The sequence below is a fragment of the Phyllostomus hastatus genome, unplaced genomic scaffold, assembly GCF_019186645.2.
Source record: "Phyllostomus hastatus isolate PE091 unplaced genomic scaffold, TTU_PhHast_1.1 phas_scaffold_216, whole genome shotgun sequence".
In the NCBI taxonomy this organism is placed as follows: Eukaryota; Metazoa; Chordata; class Mammalia; order Chiroptera; family Phyllostomidae; genus Phyllostomus; species Phyllostomus hastatus.
This window is the reverse complement of record NW_025334018.1, coordinates 12,043,011-12,065,116: the sequence shown is the minus strand read 5'-3', so window position 1 is coordinate 12,065,116 and position 22,106 is coordinate 12,043,011. Positions and strand designations below refer to the sequence as shown.

General features: G+C 56.2%; 1 protein-coding gene across 2 annotated transcripts in view; it reads left to right on the top strand.

The window, feature by feature from the left end:
- VANGL1 (VANGL planar cell polarity protein 1) overlaps positions 1-22,106 on the top strand; it is a 46,959-nt gene that overhangs the window by 13,963 nt on the left and 10,890 nt on the right. For both annotated transcript variants that reach the window (XM_045817013.1, XM_045817012.1), the window contains exons 3-4: positions 1,772-1,904; positions 5,926-6,533. In XM_045817013.1, coding sequence (XP_045672969.1) covers positions 1,772-1,904; positions 5,926-6,533 — 741 coding nt within the window. The remainder of the gene's footprint in view (positions 1-1,771; positions 1,905-5,925; positions 6,534-22,106) is intronic.

The following is a 22,106-nucleotide window of genomic DNA, read 5'->3' as shown; positions in this document are numbered from 1 at the left end:
CAGAATATTCATGCGGCAGAGCCTTCTTGTGGCCCTGCAGATCCGTGGGGCGTGGCGCGGTGTCAGCCGGGGTGGCCGGAGTGGGCCTGGGCTCAGAGCCCGCTCTGACACTCACTGTGACTCTGGGAAGTCACGTAGCCTCTTTGAGCCCCAGTTTCCTTGTCTGTAAAATGGGGACAGGAATGCTGGCCTCATAAAATCATTGTTGGGTTGGAATGAAATTAGTGCAATAAAGCACTTAGTAAAGTGCTCTAAGGATTGGGAGGGGGTGGGGGTGGATGGAGTGATTGGCCTTCACCTCTCAGATCTCCCGGCTGTTTCTCTCCCTGGTTGCCTGGCTAAAATAAAACGCCCAGGGTGATCAGAATACACCTACTCCTAGACTCTGATTTACAATGGATTGTGATGGTCACCCATTCAGAGATCAGAGATGCTACCACCCGAGGAGTCAGACGCCTCCCCGCTCTCTGGAGGACTGAACCAAAGCCCGTCCTAGGGAGGCACCGATAGGGCAGGAGCTGGAGCGCAGGCAGTCTGCGGGGCTCTGTTAGCTAAGCGGTGGGTTGCAGGAGACGCGCAATGGAGGGAGGGGGCCTTCCCAAAGTCAAGTCCCCATCCTTTGCCTTGGCTGAGCAGAATCGCTGTAATCATAGCTACTGCCTGTTGAGCCCTGATTCCACGCTCCTGTGCTGCCTTCACCTGCTCTGTCTATGTGGTATCACCGTCATCCCCGCTTCACACATGAGGAAACGGAGGTGTCCGGAGGCTGAAGAACGTGTGCAGGGCCGCACATCTCGTGGGGGCAGAGCTGAGGTCTGAGTGTTTGTCCCCACGGTCAGCGCGCGCAGTGCTTCCGCCCTGCCGAGGGCTCATGGGAAGGAGGGCGGTGGGGGAAGGAAGGTGGGCTGAGGTCAAGGCCGCCTGTGGGACAGGAGGTTGAGGAGCGTGCACTTGGCCACCGAGGGGCTCCTGTGGTTGTGCTGACCGTTCCCAGTTGGGGGCCGGAGGGCCAGTTCCCATGGGTTGTTGATGCCCAGGTGTTGACCTCTGAGCTTTGCAAGGCGATTGATTCCTTTTGCAATTTTGAGAAGGACCCACGGCAGGGGGCTCTTATAGCCACCTTGGGGGACCCCCCAGAATTAATGTGACACAGCAGCCTGCTTTCCTTTGGAGGCCTGAACACACACACACTCACATGCATGCACACACATGTACACACAAATGCACACACACAGGTACATACACACATAGACACACATGTGCACACCGTGGTGTCATTCGACCTAGCTTTTGTTTGTTTCTAGGGGTGTCGTTGAGTTCACCTAGAACTTGTAGGAATGCCTTTCAGTTTGAATTTGTAGGAATGAGAAGAAATGGTTCTCTGTGCTGGTTTAGAATTTCCTTTCTTGTCCGAAGGTGTAGGGTGACAGTGTGTCCCAGATTTTTTTGGATAGACCCAAGCTGGAATATTGTGCAGGGTTGTCCTAACACAAGGTCCTAGAAGATAAGTCTAGTTAAAAAGCAAACCAAGGCCATCATTTTACAATACCAGTGTGCTTTAGCTACACATTCTAAAGTTCGCTGTTTTAGAGTGAAAAAAATATGATCGCAGAAAGGAAATGCTAAGTAGGGAGAAAAGATCAACTTACTCTTTGCAGGGGGTAACTGTGTGTGTATGATTTTCCTAAATTCAAAATGAAATGTACAGTCTATTTTGAGGAGAGTTCATTACCTTGGGAAAAATGTGCCAGCTGATTATTTTCTTTTTCAGGGAAAGAAACAGAGAGAGACACAAATCACCCCGGAATAAAGATGGCAGAGGGTCAGAGAAGTCTGTCACCATTCAAGCGCCCCCCGGAGAGCCACTGCTGGCCAGCGATGCCACTCGGACGGAGGAAGTCCAGGTGAGGATCAAAGGCAGCCCGTAAGCACGCTGCCCTTGGTCGGGGCTCCTTTTGGTAAACGTTTTTCTAGGCCGTGTTGCAATAGGTTCTCTTGGGTTTTTATCTTTATTTTTCCAGCATGTTGATTAGTTTATCTACGACCCGTGGTTTCTTGTTGGTCTGAGGACAGCCTGCCCTGCCATTGGCTAGCTTGGGGATTCTTCTGAAGCGTGATTGGCGGGCTTGCTTTGAATGGTGTTGAAAAGACACCAGCGAGGCAGACCTCAGGGCAGAGGAGGGAAAAGTTAGGGCTGCAGCCTCTGGAGACTCCCTGCAGCGGAGCCGGATACACCGGGGAAGGACACGCCTTCCCAAAGCCCAAGTCCTGTGGGGAAGAAGAGCAGAGTGGCAGGGACAGTCCGGACAGAATGTCACAACTGGCCACAAAATAAATTGGGGGCTACGTCCTTAGATGCCTGGTAGGAAGACATGGGTGCATGAAGTAGGCCCTGGGGATGAGCAGCCACCTCTGGCGCCCACCGCAGTGTCGGGCCGGGACAGGGGGCCGGGGCGTCCGTGCTGCCCTGGAGACTGCATTTCCTCTGTCACTTGCGGGATGGCAGCTCCTCAGCCCCAGACACGTCCTCCCGTCCACTGACTCAGGGATTCTGCGGTGCGCCTTGCCATATTTAAGAAAAGCTGGAAATCAGGATTTTATGTGAAATCACCCAAATTTTTAAGTGCGGTTGACTCGTGAACAACACAGGCTTGAGCTATTGAGGATTTTTTTCATTAAGTAAGTACAGTCCTGTAAATGCATTTTTCTCTTTCTTATGGCTTTCTTCATAGCATTTCCTCTAGCTTACTTTATTATAAGAAAACAGGAAGTGATACACGTACAAAATGTGTATTAATCCACTGTTTATGCTATTTGTAAGGCTTCTGGCCAGCAGTAGCCTAGTAGTAGCTAAGTTTTGGGAGAGTCAAAGCTGTACGCTGGTCTTCGACCGTGCGCGGGGCGGGGGTGTCAGTGCCCCTCACCCCCCATCGTCCAAGGGTCAGCTGTATTGGTCATTTATGAATTTTCTGAACAAAACGTTCTGTGGGTTCTTCTCTCTGGGCCCCCACTGTCTGGCAGCCCACCAGAGCTAAGTAAACATCTGAGCTGCACTCAGAAACACGGTTGCGTGTCCTTCACGGCTCTTGAAACACGTGCCTGTCCAGCCTCGGCCCCCCGGTCCCCCGAGCCACGCACACACGGCCGTGCAGACGCAGGACTGCGGGTAAATCCGTGTGTGCCTGTAGGTATTGGGTGTACCCAGCTGTGCGCTTATAAGCGGATAGATGGACTGAACTTAGAATTCCCCACGTAGACAAGGTGCTCTCGGAACCCCCAGCCGCAGCAGGGGGACGGGTGTGGGGTTTGTCCAGGGATGAGTCCCGGTCTGTAGTTCAGGGTCAGAGGGGTGGAGGGTGGTTGGATGGGTGGGGCCAGTCCTGAGAGTGGACCTCCCTTAGGTGCTGCAGGGGGTAGGTTTCCATCCAGATGTGGACCCAGAGATGCTGGTGTTCCATACCTTTGCGGCTTCTCTGCGTCTGGTAACTGCGTCGGGAAGCTCTTGGCGTTTACGCCAGGATGATGATGCGGCAGGAAGAGCGTTGAAGTGGGCCTTTGGAGGCTGTACCTCTCAGTAGTGTTGGGACCGTGGGCAGTCACCGCCTTGGGGGGCCTCCGTTTCTACACTGAAAGTCAAGGGGCTTGGATTAGGGGATCTTAGATCCTTTCGCTGTTCTAAGAAACTGAAGCTTGAGAGGGCCCTTTGGACATCCACCTGTTTTCGGCACAGACGCGCCCACATTCTGAAAATGCGCAGGGGGTTTAGGGAGCGTCTCTTTGGCGGGAAAAAAGGCGAGTGGCCAAATCAGAGCAGCGTGGTGGTCAGCAGTGTGACCGCAAGGCACTACTAGTGCTTCCAGTATTGGTGACCAACCGGATATTACACCCAGTGTGGAGCTCGGACCCCAGAACTGCCCTCACGGAGAGTGTCCCAGAGTAAATGGTTTCGGGGAGCCTCTGACCTTCTCACCTTGTATCGGAGCAAGTTGTCCCTCTTCGAATGCGTGGCTGTTGTTTTTCTCTGCGTGCCATTTTTTTCTTTTTAAAAAACTGAAGTAAACTCGGATACAGAGAAATGAACAGATCTAACGTGCACGGTTTGAAAAACGTTAAGAGCTGAATAACCCCGTGTAGCCCACACTCCTGTCAGTACAAGTATTTCTGCTCCCTCCTCTCGAGTTCCTCCCATCAGTCCCTGCCGGCCCCGCCCCCGCCCCCCCACCCCCACCCCAAGGCAGGCCCTGTGTTGATTGCTACTCTGTAGAATGGTTTTGCCTGCCTTAGAATTTGATGTAACTGGAGTCACATTCTTTTGTTTTGGACTTTTTTTTTTTTCACTCAGCATAATGACTTTGAGATGTGTCCATGCTGTGGTGTGTCTCTGCAGTTCGTTCTCTGGTATTTTGCTGAGCGGTGTTCCATTGTATCAAAACACCACGATTTGTTACGCATTCTCCGGATGGACAGACATTTGGGTTGCACTGTTTGGGGCTATTAGGAATAAAACTGTTAAAACGGTCTCGTACAAGTCTTTTGTGGACATCTGTTTTTATTTATTGTGATAAAAACCTGGACGTGGAATGGCTGGGCCATATATTTAAATTTATATGAAACTGCCCAACGAGTCTTCAAGACTGAGTGTATCCTTCTGTATTTCCCCCCTGGCCATGTTCAATAGTCCCGGCTGCTTCTGTTGCCTTACACAGGCATTCCTCCGTGAACGTGACACCTGTTTCTCCACAGGTCAAGACCTTTGCTGCCGCCACCACTGCTTGTGGTGGCCTGTCCGTTTTGTATTTTTTATCCTTACTAGATTTGAGGTTGTTTGGTTAGGAGATCTCTATCCCCCTGATTCAGCTATTACACTAGATTTTCCTAAGTTGGTGTCTTACACGTTCATTTGACCCACTCTGACTTTTCTCCAAGTTCAGTCATGTATTAGTACACAAAGCTCGGAGGCCCAACCTCTGGGGGCCCCATGTGGCTTTTCATCGCCTCCTTGCTCTGCCGTGGCTTTGAATGCAGTCCGAGTTGCCAGCCAAGTTCACAAACTGTTTAAAATCCTGACGACTGGATCTCGTTCAGTGCAGAGACTCATTGCTCTAACTGGAAACTACCAGAGTTTAAAAAGAGAGAGAAAGCAAGAAAGTAGAAGACAGAGACATTGTAATAACCCTGGTATTGCCCTGCCTTTGATGTTGCGTTTGCCCTGAGAACGAGGGAGAGAGTTTCAGCTGCCCTGGCCGCAGGCACTTGAATTGGCTCAGCTCGTTTGGCGAGAACCGTTGTCAGGGAAGTGCCAGCACTGGTGTTGATTCGGTGGGCCTTAAAACTGTCCAGGAGCTTTTAGAAACGAGGGAGTCCTCGCTGCAGGCCAGCTTTGACTCATTCCAGGTAAGTTCCCTCGCTCTGCCTTCCTCTGTCCGGCGCTCCTGGGGGCACTTCCGGAAGGTGGGCTTTGGAAGCCTCTGTAACGCAGGCACGACCGGAGGAAAGAACCGGAGGGTGTTCTCTTCTCGTGCCACAGGCGAACCCCCATGTGTTAGTCTAAGAAACAGCAGGCTATGTACTGCAGGACGAGTAGCCCCAGACTCCCCCAGGCATGTCAAGGGGTTCCAGCACAGGCAGCGGCAACCAGTGTGGGGTTCTCCCAGACGCAAACGCAGAAAGGTCTGATTATGCTGTCCCTGTTTGTAGAGGTAAAATGGACGGTGCGTTTTGAAAAATTTCAGTGAAAGTAGTTACAGTTTCAAGTGCCTGCACTGAATGAGCTAAGCTCCTATTTTCTAGAAAGCGCACGTGGGGGAGGGGTCCCACAGGGTGAGCCCTCCACACCCACCATGCCCCAGGTCCTCGCTTTGCGGCTTTTCACCAAGGGCCTGCCGCTGCGGGCGGCTCTTCACCCTCCTGTGTTCTCCCCGCCAGGATGACAACTGGGGAGAGACCACCACGGCCGTCACGGGCACCTCGGAGCACAGCATCTCGCAGGAGGACATCGCCAGAATCAGCAAGGACCTGGAGGACAGCGTGGGGCTGGACTGCAAGCGCTACCTGGGCCTTGCCGTCGCCGCGGCGCTCGGACTCCTAGTCTTCCTCACCCCCATCGCCTTCCTCCTGTTGCCCCCCATCCTGTGGAGGGACGAGCTGGAGCCTTGCGGCACCATCTGCGAGGGACTCTTCATCTCCGTGGCGTTCAAGCTCCTCATCCTGCTCATCGGGACCTGGGCGCTCTTCTTCCGCAGGCAGAGGGCGGACGTGCCACGGGTGTTTGTGTTCCGCGCCCTCCTGCTGGTCCTCATCTTCCTCTTCGTGGTCTCCTATTGGCTGTTTTACGGGGTCCGCATTTTGGACTCCCGGGACCGGAACTACCAGGGCATCGTGCAATACGCGGTCTCGCTTGTGGACGCCCTCCTCTTCATCCACTACCTGGCCATCGTCCTGCTGGAGCTGAGGCAGCTGCAGCCCATGTTCACGCTGCAGGTGGTCCGCTCCACCGACGGCGAGTCCCGCTTCTACAGCCTGGGGCACCTGAGGTAAGGGGTGGCGGGAAGCTCAGGAGGTCTCTGGCAGGTGCCAGGGCCAGGACCGGGGTGTGACTCCTTGGAGGAGTTTGGAGAAGAGCTGTGTGTGTATGTGCGTGTGCATGTGTGGTGAGGGGTGGGGCGTCCATGCACACCGACTGTCCTGACTTCCGGATGGGGCGGGGTGCCATTGCTGGCTCTTATCTAGGTCGGAGTTTAGTTGGATCTGCTCTCGAAGTTGTTGGCACCTCCCAAAAATGATGGAGAAAGGATACGTAGTGATGGCTGCTGACCTTGCCCCTGAACTTGGCCTGTGAATGATGGATTACTCCATCAGCAGTTTCATTTGCTCAAAATGGTACATCTGGTTTACCCTGTTGTGCCAATGGAATTACTCTTCGTTCCTGTTTTCTCCTCTCCTGGCGGTGCCCTGGTTTGGGTGGCACATCACATGGTCGCCCTAGGGACCCTCCAGTACAGAACCAAGTGCAGGCGAGAGAGACTTCCAACTCGTAAGGGTTGGGTGTTTTGAAGATGTGTACGTTAGAAAAAGTTAGAAATACATTGAGATGTCATGCTTCACATCAGTGCATAAAGCCTGATTATTTTGTGGCTAATTAAAAGAGCAATAGTCATTGTTCATTTTTTTAATTTTATTTTGATCCATCCCAAGGTAAGCACTGGGTACAAAGTGCCGTGTTGGGTCTTCAAAGAACCCTTCGATTTCGGTGTTTTTAATCCCTCTGTACAGATGAGGAAATGGGCGTTTGGGGGATTTCAGTGATTTGCACGAATGTCCTCACGCGGGCATCTCCCACTGGTGTGTACTGGCCTCGTTTCTGTTCTTCCCCAAACCACAACTCCGGAGGACACGGGCCTTGTCTCCTTGTGCCCCCGGTGCCTGGCCTGGAGCTCGGCGCACTGTTGGCAGTGATGTGGTTCCCCGCCAAACACGTCGCCTGCCTTGTCTGACCTTGCCCTCCCACTGGGCTCTCCAGCCTCACCAGGCCGTGTATGCCAACGCGTGTAACCTGCGTGGCCCCTGGTCACCAGTTCATCGCAGCCGTCACTGCTGTGGTGTCGCAGCTGCCAGTGGGCACCTGAGTGGGTATCAGGACAGTGGGCTTTGTCACATTTCTGGCTGGGGCCCAGGAACACGGCCCAGCACCGGTCTGGATGGGGTCACGCCTCCAGACCATCTCGGTGCTGGCACGCACCCTCTCTCACTGCTGGGGCGCAGCCTGCTCCGTCTTGGACCAGGTGGTTTGGCGTTCAGGGCTGCAGCCGGCCTGACCCATCCTCGCGGGAAATCAGTATCTGATTCACACTCCCTGGGCAGCAAAATCAGGCACCTCCAGTCCTCTCAGGTGCCTCTCAGCAAGCTCAGACGGCTTGCTTTTCTGAATTTGATGTTGGAGTGTGGGCAGAAGGCTTGTATTAAATACCTGTGCCGTGCAGAGCTCAGGACTGGGGCCCTGAGACGGGGTGGCTGCGTTCGAGCCCTGCGCCCCGAGAGAGACCAGCGTGCTGCCGTGCAGGGGGCAGCCGCTCATTCAGGCAACTGGGTGGGAGGTGGGAACCCCCCAGGACGGGGGATTCCAGGCTGTGGCCGCCGTAGAGCCCAGCGGGACGTGGTCTGTCTTCAGACAGGACAGGCTCTGAGGGCGGGTGAGCGGTGGAGAAGGTCCTGCTCTGGTCCCGGTAGAAAGGAGCAGCCTGTGGGACTGTGTAAATCCAAGTGGCCAAGACACGGCAGGGGGGCCCACTGTGGTTCTGTGTGTCGGCCTCAGCCCGAGCTGGTGCAAAGCACCTGCGGAGGTGACGGAGGGAAGGCAGGCTGCTCACCTCCGGTGGCTGGGGCGGTGGGGTGACCTCCCCTCCGGGGCTCTCCATCGCTCTCCCAAGACTGGATGGGGTGGGGAGACATGGGCGGGGACAAGCAGAAGAGCCCAGAGCTCTGTGCCTGTGGGATGCTCGAGAAGTTGGCAATGGTATTGGTACCTCACCCACTGTGCTGCCCACAGCTCTGCCGGCCAGGGTGGGCCAGGTGGGCGGGGGCGGGAGAGGCTGGGCTGACAGCGCTGGGACCCACAGGTGGGCTGCAGACCTCTCGTGGTTGTTCTCACCATGACCAGCAGCCTTTGGGTCTTCACTTGCTGACCCTGAAGCCACTAACCCCAGAGAGGGGTGAAGGCTCCCATGTCCAGCAGCCCTGGGGGAGAGCATGTCCAGGTGGCCCCAGGGCCCTCCTCTCGGCTCCTCTCCAGGACCCTCTGTTTCCCCTCTCCCTGCCTCGCCCCCACGGAGGCCGGGTTGTGGGGCAGAGAGAGGGCTACAGAAGGAGAGGCGCCTTTGTTCACACACAGAGCCCTGAGAGCCTGCTGCCCCTCATGGCCCCCACCATTGTCAGGAGCCGGAGCATGCCCGCCCTTCTCCCTGCCGGCCCGTGTGGGCGCGTCACCTGCCGGAGCTCGGGCTAAATCCGGTCCGAACCCAGCAGTGGCTGGAAGAGCCGCTGGGCCAGAAATGTAACCTCGGAGCGCTTTTGTGAAGGGTGGAAACAGACGGGAGGGAGGGGGGATCGGAATGGACAAAGAGCGGCCCCGGGCGAGGGCAGCCGGTTTTCCAGGCCCGGCGGGGGTCCCAGGCCCCTCCACGCACGCACCCTTTGTGTAAAGCCCTCCCCACAGCAGTGACCTGTTGGGCTGAGGCTCTTTTCGGTTTTGTGTTCAAAGGTGATTTCATTGAATCAGCTGAGCTATTTTTGAGAGTTGTCTAAAGGACGCCTATTCTTTAGTTTCTTAAAGAAAATCTGCTTCTGGTTAGCTCTCATTAAAGGTCCTTGCAGGGGCCCTGCTTGTTGGCAGGAGTGCAGTCACGGCTTATTTGAAAATGTCCAGAAATGTAAAAGGTTACTGTCGTACAAAGTGAGATAACATAAGTAGATTAAGAGACTTCCTAACCTTTGCCCGGTGCCTGAGGGAAGCCAGGGGGCTTTTCGGGGGTTCGGGCTCCTTCGTTCCTCAGGCGGTGCCGCGGTGTCGCCCTTTACCGTGGAGGGTCCCCAGCCGGAGGGTAGGGGGCCTGTGCGGGCCGCAGGGGCCACCTTCCCGTGGGCCACACGCTGCCCTGTGCTCTGCACAGCGTCCTGGCGCCTCGGCGTGGTTGATTTGTGACCCCGCCCACACGTGTCACCAGTCGCTTTCTTTGGCCCCATCCTCACAGTGAGTTGGCAGCTTTTCCAGGATTTTACCAAAGATGAGTGAGTTTTGAGCTAACTGTATTTAGGGAGAAATGCAGAAGAGAAAAGAGACTAAAAATAACATTTAATTATCCTAATTGGTAATTTCTCAGGGGTTTTTTTTAATCCTCACCCGAGGATATGTTTATTGATTTTAGAGAGAGAGAGAAAGAGAAATAGCAACATGAGAGAGAAAAACATACCGTTTGCCTCCTTACGTACTCTGACCAGGAATCAAACCCACAACCTTTTGTCATATGGGACAACCCTCCAACCAAGTAAGCCACCGGCCAGGCCAGGGTGACAGTTTCTCAGTTTTGAAGTCTTTAAAGGTAGACACCGAGGCTATTGGAGCACAGAAGCCAGTGTAGCTGACCGGCTCTGAGATGCAAACGACGAAAACCTTGACACTTTACCTTGTCCTTCCCCAGTGCTGGCACCTTCCAGGCTCTCACCGCGTAGCTCGCTCAACCCCAGCAGGCTGTGGGGCCAGCACCGCCACCCCGTTCCCAGAGGAGAAGCCGAGGCTCCCCAGAGTGCAGGAGGCTGTCTGCCTGCGACCATGCAGCTTGGGATGGTCGGGGCCAGGGTCCGAGCCCAGGCTGTTTGGTTCTAGAACAGTCCTAACTGCTTCACCAGAGTGCCTCTGGACAGACATGCTCATGTTCACGTCACTGCTGTCAGAGTGCACGGAGGGCCCGGCCGCATGGCTTGGTTGGCTGGAGCACCATCCCAAAGGCACAAAGTTTGCATGTTCGATCCCCAGGTGGGGCTCAGGTGGGAAGGAACCGGTTGATGGTTCTCATTATTGAAGTGCTTTTTTTTTTCTTTCTCTCTCTCCCCCTCTCTCTAAAATCGGTAAATATATCCTCGGGTGAGGATTAAAAAAAAAGAGCGCATAAAGGAACTCATAAGCATTTTTGAGTGCTTACCATGTTGCAAGCTGGGTGCTATTTTTAATACGTTACCCCATTCCGTGTAACCCGTAGCTGTGGGGCTGGCGGGGAGGGAAGGAGGAGGGTTGCGGACTTGCACTCACTCCGCAGCCGTTTCTCAGCCCATCGGTTCTTCCGTTCGGTCAGTCAGCAGACTTATCACCACAGCAGCCGATGTGAGCCCTCGTCTGGTCAGACCTTTCTAACTCCCTGCATGGCCCTGGTCCCAAAGAAGCCCTCTTTGTCTGTCTATCAATACTGTGTAACACCGCCCCAGAACTTCATGGGGTGGCTTTTTATTAAACAACATTTTATTATTTTGTTATGATTCCTCGCAGTTCTGTGGGTGGGCTCAGCTGGGAGGGTCTTTTGCCGGCCTGTCCAGGGGTCCCTGTGTGACTGCAGGCGTGTGGGGGGCAGCTGGGGCTGGGCTTCTCTCCCTTCCCGCGGACCCCACAGTTCTCACCCCCCCACCCCCGAGAGCCCGCTTTGGGGAGTAGTTTCTTACGAGGGTGGCTGGACTCCCTCTCCCGAGGACTCAGAAGCAGACGCTCCCAGGACCTTTTAAGGCTTCGCCCTGGAGCTGGCCCAGCACCGCTCGCCCTGAATTCGCCTGTCCGAGCAAGTCCGAGCCCCAGCCCAGATTTAAAGAGAAAGGGCTGTGCAAGGTGGGGAGCCCTGGGTGGGTTGGTGACGCGGGAGACTCGCGCGGCCACACGAGGCCGCCATCCTCAGAGCCTGTCTGCTGGTTCTACTTCGCACAGAGCACCAACAGATTCCGTGAGTGACTTCTATACCTCAGGGAGTCCAGGAGTCACATCTCTTAAGTGCGGGGGAGAGCTCTTCATAAGGAGGTATGTGCACATCAGTGAAAGGTGATGGCTGGTCATCATCAGCGAGGAGAGACTGAAGACGCAACTGCGGAGAGAACGCTTGTCTCGGCCCTCTGCAAACCTGTCTGTCCACAGGGGCCCGTTCTGTGGGGTTTTCATTTTGCTGAAGCTCCCTGGTAGCTTATAAATTGGCCTTGACCGCGGACCCTTTTATCCAGGCTCTGGTCACTGACCACAGAACCACCGTGCTGTGGAAGAGGTGGTTCTCGGCTTGCTTTTCAAACAGTGGGGGTTTTGACTGTGTGGGACCGCAGCGTGGCCGTGCCGAAGAGGAACTGCTGTGGGCCGAGTGTGTCCCTCCCCCCAGAGTCCAGAGATAGAGATCAGTCGGAGGAACCTGTTTTTGGATCCTGGGGAACAGGACAGGATGTCCGTGTGATCGAGTGGCAAAGAACTGGGCTGAATTGTGTGCCCGTCCTCGTGGTCTGTGGCAGGTAGAACTTGTGCCTGATGGTGCTGGGTGTTTAGCTGAGGAGACTTCCAAGCAAAACGTTGAAGATGCAGCTTGGGTCCTTCTTCCTCCTTCTAGTGAAGTGCAAGAGGAGAGACGTGACTTGAAGAAGGAACTGTTAAGCAGAAAGGAATCCAAACTGGAATAATCAGAAGATTCTGAGCCTATCCAAATTTTTTTTAATTAAAAATTTTTTTCGATTACAGTTTACATTCACTATTAGTGTGTGTTAGTTTCTGATGTGCAGCATAGTGGTTAGACGGTCGCACACTTTACAAAGTGTCCCCCCCCCCCCCGACATCTGCAGTACCCGCCTGGCACCGCACACTGTTGTTACATTACCTATAGTACTCCCCACGCTGTGCGTTACCTCCCGTGACTGTTTCATGACTACCGATCTGCACTTCTCAACTCATCTTTTTCACACAGCCCCCCAGCCCCCCTCCCCTCTGGCAACCGTCAGTCTGTCCTCTGTATCTATGAGTGTGTTTCTGGTTCGTTTGTTCATTTATATTGTTCTTTAGATCCCACGGGAAAGTGAAATCATATGGTAATTGTTTCAGCCTATCCAGATTAAAAAAAAAAAGATGAAGCAAGACCTGAAGAGAGCACCAAGGCCAGGCTGCCCACCCGTTTGGTAACATCTGATAAAGAGATTAGCGTGGGCGTGAGCCGGGGATTGAACTGGCCGTTCCGGGGGAAGCCGGGAACGCAGAGGAGGTGGTCCCGGTGGAAACAGGGTCAGCTGGGACCAAAGGGAAGAGGGAAGGAAGGCTGCTAATGCGCACTGTCCTTCAAGAAAAGGGAAGAAGGAGGCACAGAGCCTTGGACCAAAGAGGAACATTCTCAGGATTTACTATCGGATGGAATGACACTGCTGGGTTTTGAACTTGCTTGGACCCATCACCCCTTCCTCCCTCCCAGCCTCTCCCTTTTGGAATGGGAACGGCTGTCCTGCGCCTGACCCGTCTTGCTGTTTTGGAAACACACGCCTTGTCTGGTTCCACACGCTCACAGTCGGAGAGGAATTTCCCCGCGGTGTGAGTTGCATCTGGCATCTCACCCGTACGCGGCCTGGAAGAGACGTGGACTTCGGACTCAGCGGGTGTTGGAATGAGTTAAGACCTTTGGGGCTGATGGGATGGAATCATTATACCCTGCATGTGAGAAGGACATGAATCGGGGAGGGTGGGGGGTTGGAACTTAAGGGACTGAACTGCGTCACCCAAAATTCATGGGTGGAAGCCCGAAGCCCCGTGTGGCTGTATTTGAAGACGGGGCCTCTGGAGCAGTAATGAAGGTTGAACGAAGTCACGGTTCTGATAAAACCGGTGTCCTCATGAGAAGGAACACCAGCGAGCTTGCACACTCGCTCTCTTTGGACCGGGGAAGGCCCTGTGTGAAGGCAGCGAGAAGACAGCCAGAAGGAGACCCCGCACCAGAAACCAGATTGGCCAAACCCTGGTCCCGGACTCCTAGGCTCCAGGGCTGTGAGAAAATAAGCGTTTGAGGTTTAAGCTTCTCGAGCTGTGGTGTTTTGTCATGGCAGCCCGAGCTGAGACGGGAGCAGGTTAGGGACGCTGAGGCCTTCTGACCCAGGACGCCAGGGGACCGAGGAGCGGCGCTCGGCCGAGGTGTGGCACAGAACCCCCATCGCCCCTCCTCCAGCTCGCGCCTGCAGCCTCCCAGCCCGAGCGGGGCCTCGCTTCTCTTGGATGCGCTTGGACTTTCCAGTGAGAAGTGAAAAAGGGAGGGTCTCCTGGGGAGATTAAGGTCATTCTAGTAACCCCAGGATCTTTCCAGCTGCCCTGGAAATCTTACGTCTGCGATTCTGGGTCAGACGACCTCCAGGACGGGGATCACCGGGTCGTGGGCCCGCCCCCCACGCATGTTCAAAACCAGCATCCAGGGTCCCGAGGACCCAGCCCCGTAGGTGGTGAAGTCGGGGGGTGTTTTTAAACAGCCTTGTTTTTTATCATCATGATTTCATAGACAATTTCACTTTTTTACAAGTGTGCGTTTTGTTTCATTGCTGCTTACTGAGTGAGGGTCCTTGCCAGGCGTCACCCCCACTGCCTGACAAAGCACAGGACCGAAGCGAGTGAGAGCTGAGGAGTAGCTCTGGGGGAGGATCTGCAGGCGGGCGCAGAGCGGCCGCTGTGCCCTGGCCCTGGGGTGCCCGTTCGGAGCGGCTTGACGGAAGGCGCTGGGCACTGCGGCCCGTGTTTGTGCAGCTGTCCGCTGGCATCGGCCACAGCTGGGGCGCCTCCCTCGCACGGCGTCCGCCCCAAGGCTCGCCCCAAGGCCCAGGGGAGTCACCCCAACAGAGCGTGGCCACGGAGGGGAAGGAGCCAGTGGGTGTGCAGCTGGGCGGGTGGCCTTCCTGCAGGGCCACAGGCAGGGCTGGCGGCGGATCTGTGCCCCGAATGGCGTGCTGTTCCTCCTTCCCCTGAAGGACTCCTGCTGGGGCAGGGCCCGGCGTTCTGCACGCCCACCCACCAGTGGATGGGTGTGGTTTGACACGGTGCGTGCGAGACGCTGACGCACAACAGGGCAGAGGGGCAGGGGCCTGCTCCTGCCCTGCCCTGCCCGGCTCTGCTCAGTGTCTGCAGGCAGAGGCCCCCAGATTTCTCACTGTGTGCCCCTTAGTTGTTCCCAGGGCCAGCGGTCTCGGTGCTGAGGGAGGTGAGGCTGGGTAAGAGAAGACCAGTCGGGCATCCTGGGAGGGACCGGAGGTGCTTGGTCCCCATCGAAATGTCCCCCTTAGAGAACTCTAACTAAGCAGGCGGTGGTCTCGGACCTTTATCTGGTGTGATTCAGCACAGTAATGGGAAGTTTTGGGGAGGCTGAGTTGCCATCCCAGGGGGCAGGTGCCGCTGAGGTCGGGCTGTGCAGGGGGGTAGCGGTGTGGCGTGGTCTGCACCCCGGCCTCGAAGTGGGGCTGCAGCCACCAGACCTGTCACTTAGAGGAAGTGTGTCTTGCAGGTCCCCTCCATTTTAAGAGGTCTGCCAGCATCTTGCTGCTGTAGGCAAGACAGCCGGACAGCCAGCCAGCCAGCCAGCCGTGGCTGGGTCATCTCAGGAGGAGGCTGTCTCAGTGCTGTCACCGCACTCAGAACCGCCCATGGCCAAGGGGGATGACACGTGTGACAGCTCCCTGCTGCTTAGTGCCTGAGACCAGCAGAACCAGGTTGTTGCCCGCGGCTGCTGGCCGCGTCTAGTCCTCGCCGACCCCTCCCAGGTCTGCTCTGGGCATACGGTGGTACGGTGTGCTTGTGCGATTAGAGAGGGCCTTCCCAGGGTCACACTGCGTTAGCAGAAGCTGACACGGGACAGGACGGGGCACGGACACTCGCTCTGGGTGCTTCCCCCGACGGCACTGCGGGGGCCGCTCTGTGACGACCCAACGCCGTGGATTCTGCCTCCTGCGAGCTGTGGGTGTGGGCGTCCGGCTTCGAGTCTGCGTTGGCTGCCCTTCCGTGGGGACGCCTGCAGGGCTTGTCTGCAGGTCCGGTATTCAGAGCCTGGGCCTGGGACGCTTTCCAGCTCGCGAGTGTGGATTCAGAGAACTTGGCCCCTGAAGTTCCCCGTCACAGAGAAGCCGGCAGGGCAGGGCAGGGCAGGGCAGGGCCGCCGATCTGGCCCCTCCCAGGATCTCACCTGTCCCGTCTCAGGATCTCAGGCTGCCGTTTGTGTCCCACCTGCTCTGTCGAGACAAAGTCCCAGAACAATCCAGCCTGCCTTCCAGATCTTTCTTCAGTCTAACCTAGATCTGTCAAGAAACACAAGCAGATTCCAGTTTTTCTCCTCCCCGTTCTCGTGTTCCCAGGTGATCATTACCTGTGCTCTGTGTGGGATTTGTGTCGGCCACCTCCCCACACGCAGCTGTAGACAAACATTTTAATTAAAAGGCGGGAGGGCCGGGAGACGTAGACAGGCATGTGCCTGGCTCTCAGCAGAGGCGGCGGCAGCGTTCAGGGGCTAATTATGTTTGCGTCTCTGGGACTCACGCGAATATTGCTGCAAATCGCCCTGGCTCTTTGTCAGACCAGCCAGCTTATCTCCAAGTCGGGGTGGCCACGCCCAAACGCCCAGGTTGGAGTCTTGTTGACTCTTCTGGGGAGAAGTCGGTCAGGTAAAACCAAGGGCATCCGCCGGCTCCCTCGAGTTGGGAGTTTGCAAGGAAAGCTGAATCAGCTTTCATTTGGGCTCTGCATTGTAGAGTTTTCTCCAGCACCCTGGGGTCAGCCCTCAGATGCAGCCACCAGGGCAGGTGCACCTTACAGAGCGGGGGGCGGGGTGGCCTTGGGGCCTCAGCAGCCCTTACTGGTGGTGTCCTTTGGGTCTTCACGGCGGGCTCACGTCTCCCACCCACCACACACTCCCGCTTGTCACTCCCAGCCCCTCCTGACCCCCTCTCACCTTAGCCCTCCTTGCCCTTTACCTGCCTCCTCCCTTCTGGCCCTAAAGAACACAGGTGTGTTCACAGGGTCAGCTCTGGGCCTGGGACCCTGTCTGTGATGCTTCCCGCCAGCCCACGCCTCGGTGATCAGAGCGGTGGCAGGGGGCACATACACGGGATGTTAGCGTGGAGGATATGCTTTCACATTTTTCACGTGAAGGAAGCTTTTCTGTTGACAGAGCCGAAGGGAGCAGACTAATATTTGAAAAGAAGTGGCTAAAACCTGTACGAGGCTTCTCCCCCAACCCTGTCAGGGACGGCCTTTCTCCCCGACCTGGAAGAAGCTAAAGCCGCTAAAACCTAAGGGCCTTGGGCTGGATGCGCGCTGAAGCCTTAACATTTCTGACTTTAGTGGCCTGTGTTTGTTTGATGGCAGGAGCCACGATCAAATCTGGGGGACAGCGAATGAACAGGAAACGGACAACTGTGTGCATGTGCACATGCATGTGTGTGTGAGTACGTGTGTATGTGTGAGTGTGCACATGCATATCTGTCTACAGTGTGCATACTTGCTCTTCTAGGCCTCAGTGCCTTATCTGCAAACCAAGAGTGAAAGGGAGGATACACACACTCCTTTTTTTCAAGTGGTGGATGGGCTCTCGCCAGAAAGAGGGGCCTGGTCCAGAAGGAAGCAGTGGGTGGAGCAGTGGGTGGAACTGAAAGGTCATTTCAGGACCAAGTCGGAGAGTGACTTTTCCTTTCCAGCAGAGGCTGGAGGCTGCCTGGGGTGTCGTCAAGAGAATCGGTGTGCGGATTGGGGTTTGGACTGGATGGACTGGGATTCCTTCCATCCTGTGTCTCTGCTCGGCCGAACACAAAGATTCTCTGCGTTTGGTGTAGAGCGGAAGGGCTGTGACTCAGTGGGAGAGTGGGCCGAGCTCCGAGGCCCAGAGGCTGTGTGAATGTTCTAGCTACCAGGCAGCCCCCAGCCTGCTGCAGAGTGCGCACACTCAGTAACATGATATTTTAGATTCGTCTAATCCTTTGTAGTTTACACATGCTTTCGCTGGCATCATTTCTCTCGCTCTTCTCAACAAGCACATGGAAGAGTTGGTGTTCTCTCTGCATCGCAGGCCAGAAAAGGGGAAGTCACAAGGCCACAGCGTCAGACCTGGAATCCAGGCCTGCTCCCTCGGAGGCCAGTGCTTTATCTGCTTCATGTGCCACGGAGGCCTCCCTTTCGCTAGGCTTGACCGTAGGCGGTGGAGCGTCGGCAGGGAACGCTGCGTCAGAAACAGAGTGCAGCATAGCCTGGTGGTCTGCGTTCCTACGGGAAACTGTGCGGAAGGCCCACCCTCGCTCGCCTCCTGCCACAGGTCCCTCGGGGTGGGTCCTTGATGGGGAGGGCGGGACAGCCACACCCAAGGGACGGATGGGCCTCCCCAGCGTAAGCTGTCCGTGCCACTCTTTGTGAGCCGTTTGCTTTGGGCTGGGCACTTTGAAGTACATCATCTCATTTAATCTTCAGAACAGACCCAAACCAGACAGGCAGCTCCTCCTGGGGAAGCAGGGAAGTGCAGAGTGAGTCTCCACTATTTTTCTTGGCCTGCGTGCCCACTGCCTTTGAAGCCGGGGAAAGTCACCGGAGTTGGAGTCGTCTCCATGGCTGTTTAAGCCCAGGAGACAACTGGCATCAGACTTCAGCCAGAACCCGGTGTATCTGCGTGTAGCATTTTGTCACCAGGGTTCCTGGCTAGCCACCCGCACCAGACTGCCCCAGCCTTCTCAGTAATCCTGGTGTGATGCATTTTTTTACACAGTGGAGCGGTTTGGAGTCGGCTTATGTTGTTACAACAGGGCTTTCTGCATTGCTTTTCCCGTCCTGCAGATGAAGAACCTGGGGTTTGGAGAGATGAGTTATAATTTGTTCAAGGTCAAAGAATGAATGAAAGAGCCAAGAGTCACATTGTCTGGGGCCAAAGCCAGGGCCATTTGCACGGCGCATACCTTCCCCACAGCAGTCACGCCCGGAGCGTGGGGGGAGGCCGCTCATTTGCTCTTGCAGTTATTTTTAGGATCTAGCTGTCAAAACGCGTCTTGGAGATTTTTATGAACTAACACTTGAACCATCTTTGGGGTTTCTTCTCTCCCAGCCTGTTCAAGAAGTGGAGCATGAGGGTGAGAGCCCCACTCCCCGTTGCCATGGCCACATGTAACAGTCGTCAGTGGCACTGGCAGTGGCACCTCTTTGTCCTGAAAAGAAAATCAACCGGGGAGGCCACCTGGGCACTGGTTGTGTTTCACATTTGGAAGTGACTGTCAAATTCCCTTGGACACTGGTGCTGGCCCATTGCTGTCTAGACTCTTCCATGAATTCGAGTTCGGACCAGCCTAGACCAGAGTTGAATGTTCCGTTAATCATATGTTATCTTTTCACATGCGTGTCTGGGCTTCCTGTATTTGTGTTTGTGCATTGTCCCGCCCCTCCGTGTGGTCTGTGCAAGGGCAGCTCCCTGGATGGCGGCGCAGGAGGGTGCCGGCAGCTGATGTGCGTTGTGTTCAGAGGCCCCTATCTTGGGAGAGTGCTCCTCCCCGAGAGATTTTGGTGTGGCCCTGTCCTCAGCGGGTGCATCAGACTCCACCTGTCTGTGACACTGGGCGTCAGCTGTCTCTCTGACTGCGACAGTGATAAGAAGGATGGCAGGTTTCTCTCCACCTGGGGTTTGCTTGCCTCCTCCTTCCCCAGAGGTGAGCTGGCTGACAGACTGGGACCAGTCGAAGGGTTTGCTTTTGTTCATCTCTGAGATTCCTTTTGCTTCTGAAACTCCATGTTTTCACGAATAGATGCTCAGGACGCATCCCATACCTGTGGGAGCCTAGGGTTTCCCAAATGAGCAAGCTGAGCCCGTAGGAGTTACGTCCCGTGGGGAAGTCAGCAGAGGCACATCAGATGCCTGTGCTGCAGCAGGTACCACTTAGCTGGAGCAGAGCCCCGCCCCAGGGCCCTGGCAGCCCGTCCTCCCTACTTACACCGGAGCCGAGGGTGCGTGAGAACCGAGCCAGTGCCCGAGGCGGCCAGAGAACAGCGGAGCTGGGCTGACAGCAGAGCTGGTGTTGATAGCCCCCAGTAAGGGAGGGTGTGGGGAGGAGGTGCGGCAGCCTCGTGACTCAGACCGCTCTGCTGTGTGGGGCGTGGGGACGCACCGTCCCCCCCACCCCACCCCCACCTCCTACAGGGTCTGACCTCTTCCCCTTGCTCCACTTGTAGCCCAGCTCCTCGTTAATGCACGTGGGGATCTTCCTGAGTCACCAGCAAGACTTGCTTCCTCTGTTACGTAGTTCTTGCTCTTTGACAAGGTGAAGAGAGACACTGTGGCGTTTAGTCCAGATCTCACAATTATTTTATTTGAGTCAGGCATTTTAGTTCTGTGTTGGCTTCAGTTCTGTGGGGCTTTGCACGCCCCAGTATCCCTGACATGTCAAGTGTGGCCCAGGCGTTTTCTTGGGCGAAGGTGGGCTGCCACTCTTGGGGGCTTTTCCAGACTTCCCCTGCCAGTCCCTCAGCTCTCATGGTTGCTGGTCAGCCTGGGGGCTGGCCAGATCCACAGCCCCTTCCGGGGCAACTGGGCCATCCTGGGCCTTCTAGAACCTCTGTTGAGGTGATGGTACTGGAGGAAGAGAGCACTGTCTGAGCTTTGCCCATAGTTGGGTTTTTCTGAGTGCAAGTTCTCGGGCATGTGGAAAACTGCGAGGTCCATGCAGGTGACATAAGAGGCTCCCGTCCCAGGTTATCTGCCCCACCCCTGGTGCTCCTGGGGCCCCTGGGGCTGTGGCATGAGTCAAGCTGTGCGTGCTGGACGGTGACGGGCTGTGCGCCCCAGCCAGGGACCCCCTGCAGGACAGACACTCCCTGGGGCAGCAGAGAACACTGTCTGTGGTTTCAGGGTAGAGGGCCGCCAGGCTCCCATCCAGCCTCGCCTCGCCTGCCTCTGAGGCCTGGGGCGAGTTCGCGGGGTCCCCTGGGCCCCTCCTAACAGCCGGGCTGAGTGGAAAAGCCGAGCCCGCAGCCACAGAGGGTTTGTTTTGAAGATGGGCCTGAGGACACCTCTGAGTTGCCTTTTGATTTTTACATGTTGATTGGGAAGCACTTGCCTGCTGATATCCAGACCCCCGGAGAGGTTTCCACGCCAGGGTACAGGCGTGGGATGGGATATTTGCACCCCAGCCCGTCTGTGTCTTGAATGGACTTATTTCTGTGCAGAGGGCTCCGGGTCTGCCCCTGCCCAGGAACTCTGGGGAACCTGGAGCGCCAGGGTGGGAGGCCGCAAGGGTGCAGGGAGGGGGTGTTCAGACGTGCACCATCGAGGAGAGGCCGAGGTCCGCCTGTGAGTGGAATGTGAGGGGAGGAAGTGCCGGCCCCCTTCAGAGACACCGGAGACGGGCCAGGAGGAGACGGGCCATCTGAGCCCAGGATCCATGGGGCGTCAGCACCAGGGGACTTCCATGGCACACAGAGCTCCGCCCGAGGACCACGTCCCCTCCTCGGGGAGCTGCCCGCACCCGCCCGAGTCCCGCAGTCAGCTTTCTCTGTGCTTCCTCTGTGCCCCCCGTGCGTGTTCCCTCTGGCTGCCACAGGACTTCATTCCAAGGACGCCTGGCTATGGAGAAGCTCCTTCCGTCTTATCTTGGCATTCCCGGGGCTCGGCAGAGGGAGGCACTTAAATGTGAAAGTGATGAGTGAGCGGCCACATAACTGAATGACTAAGGCTTTCAAAACGCGGACTTGCTCCTAGCAGTCTCATGCGACCATTATACGAGGTCAGTCTTGCCAGAGTGCGTACATCTAGGTGCATACTAGACACCAGCTGAATGCAGATCACAGGTCACTGGGGGAATATGAGTAAGAAAGCTTTGCCAAGACTGCTGTTAAGGAGGTTAGCTGACTGACTTGGAGGTGGTTTTTAGACTCTGTGTTAAACTCTGGGGCCTGAGTCCCAAGAGGAGCTGAAGTGTCCGGCGGAAAGGTTAGGGACGGCACTGTCATGTGTCGAGGGAAGACCCCTGAGCCACACAGAGCGCCACATGGCAGCTGGGCTGCTACAGACAGCCCCTGTGAGCCCATCCACTTAGAGGAGACCCGGGAAGGAGAATGTGAAGGGCAAGATGCAAGGAGCTGCAGTTCCGCGCGGTGGCGGTCGGCGTCCGTGCAGACCCAGTCCCACAGAGCCCACGCGTCTCGGAGAAGGAAGCTGGAGGTCTGTGAATGCGGATTGGAGTCCCGGCCCTTCTCTTTGGGAAACATGCGCTCTGTTGGGCAGGGCACAAACGTGTGACTGTGATTTTCTTCCCTTGAGTGACGGCCGGGGTCTAAGGAGGGGAGGTGGGTAGACCTGCCCTGCACCTGAGACCAGGAGCCGCGGGTTCCTCTGCTGCCAGTACCGCATGTGGGTGCCCTCCACCCCCGCCCCCGGCATTTCCTCTTCTCTGCTCCTGCCCGCCCATTCTCCCAGGTGGGTGGTTACAGGTCGCAGGACCCTGGGGCGAACCAGCTGGCCCGGGGGAGTGGGGAGGAGGAATCAGGATTCACTCATGTCTGCAGCAGCCTCTTCCCAGCACTCTCCGCCCTGTGGGGGCCCTAAGATGCCACGGGGGGGTGGGGAGGT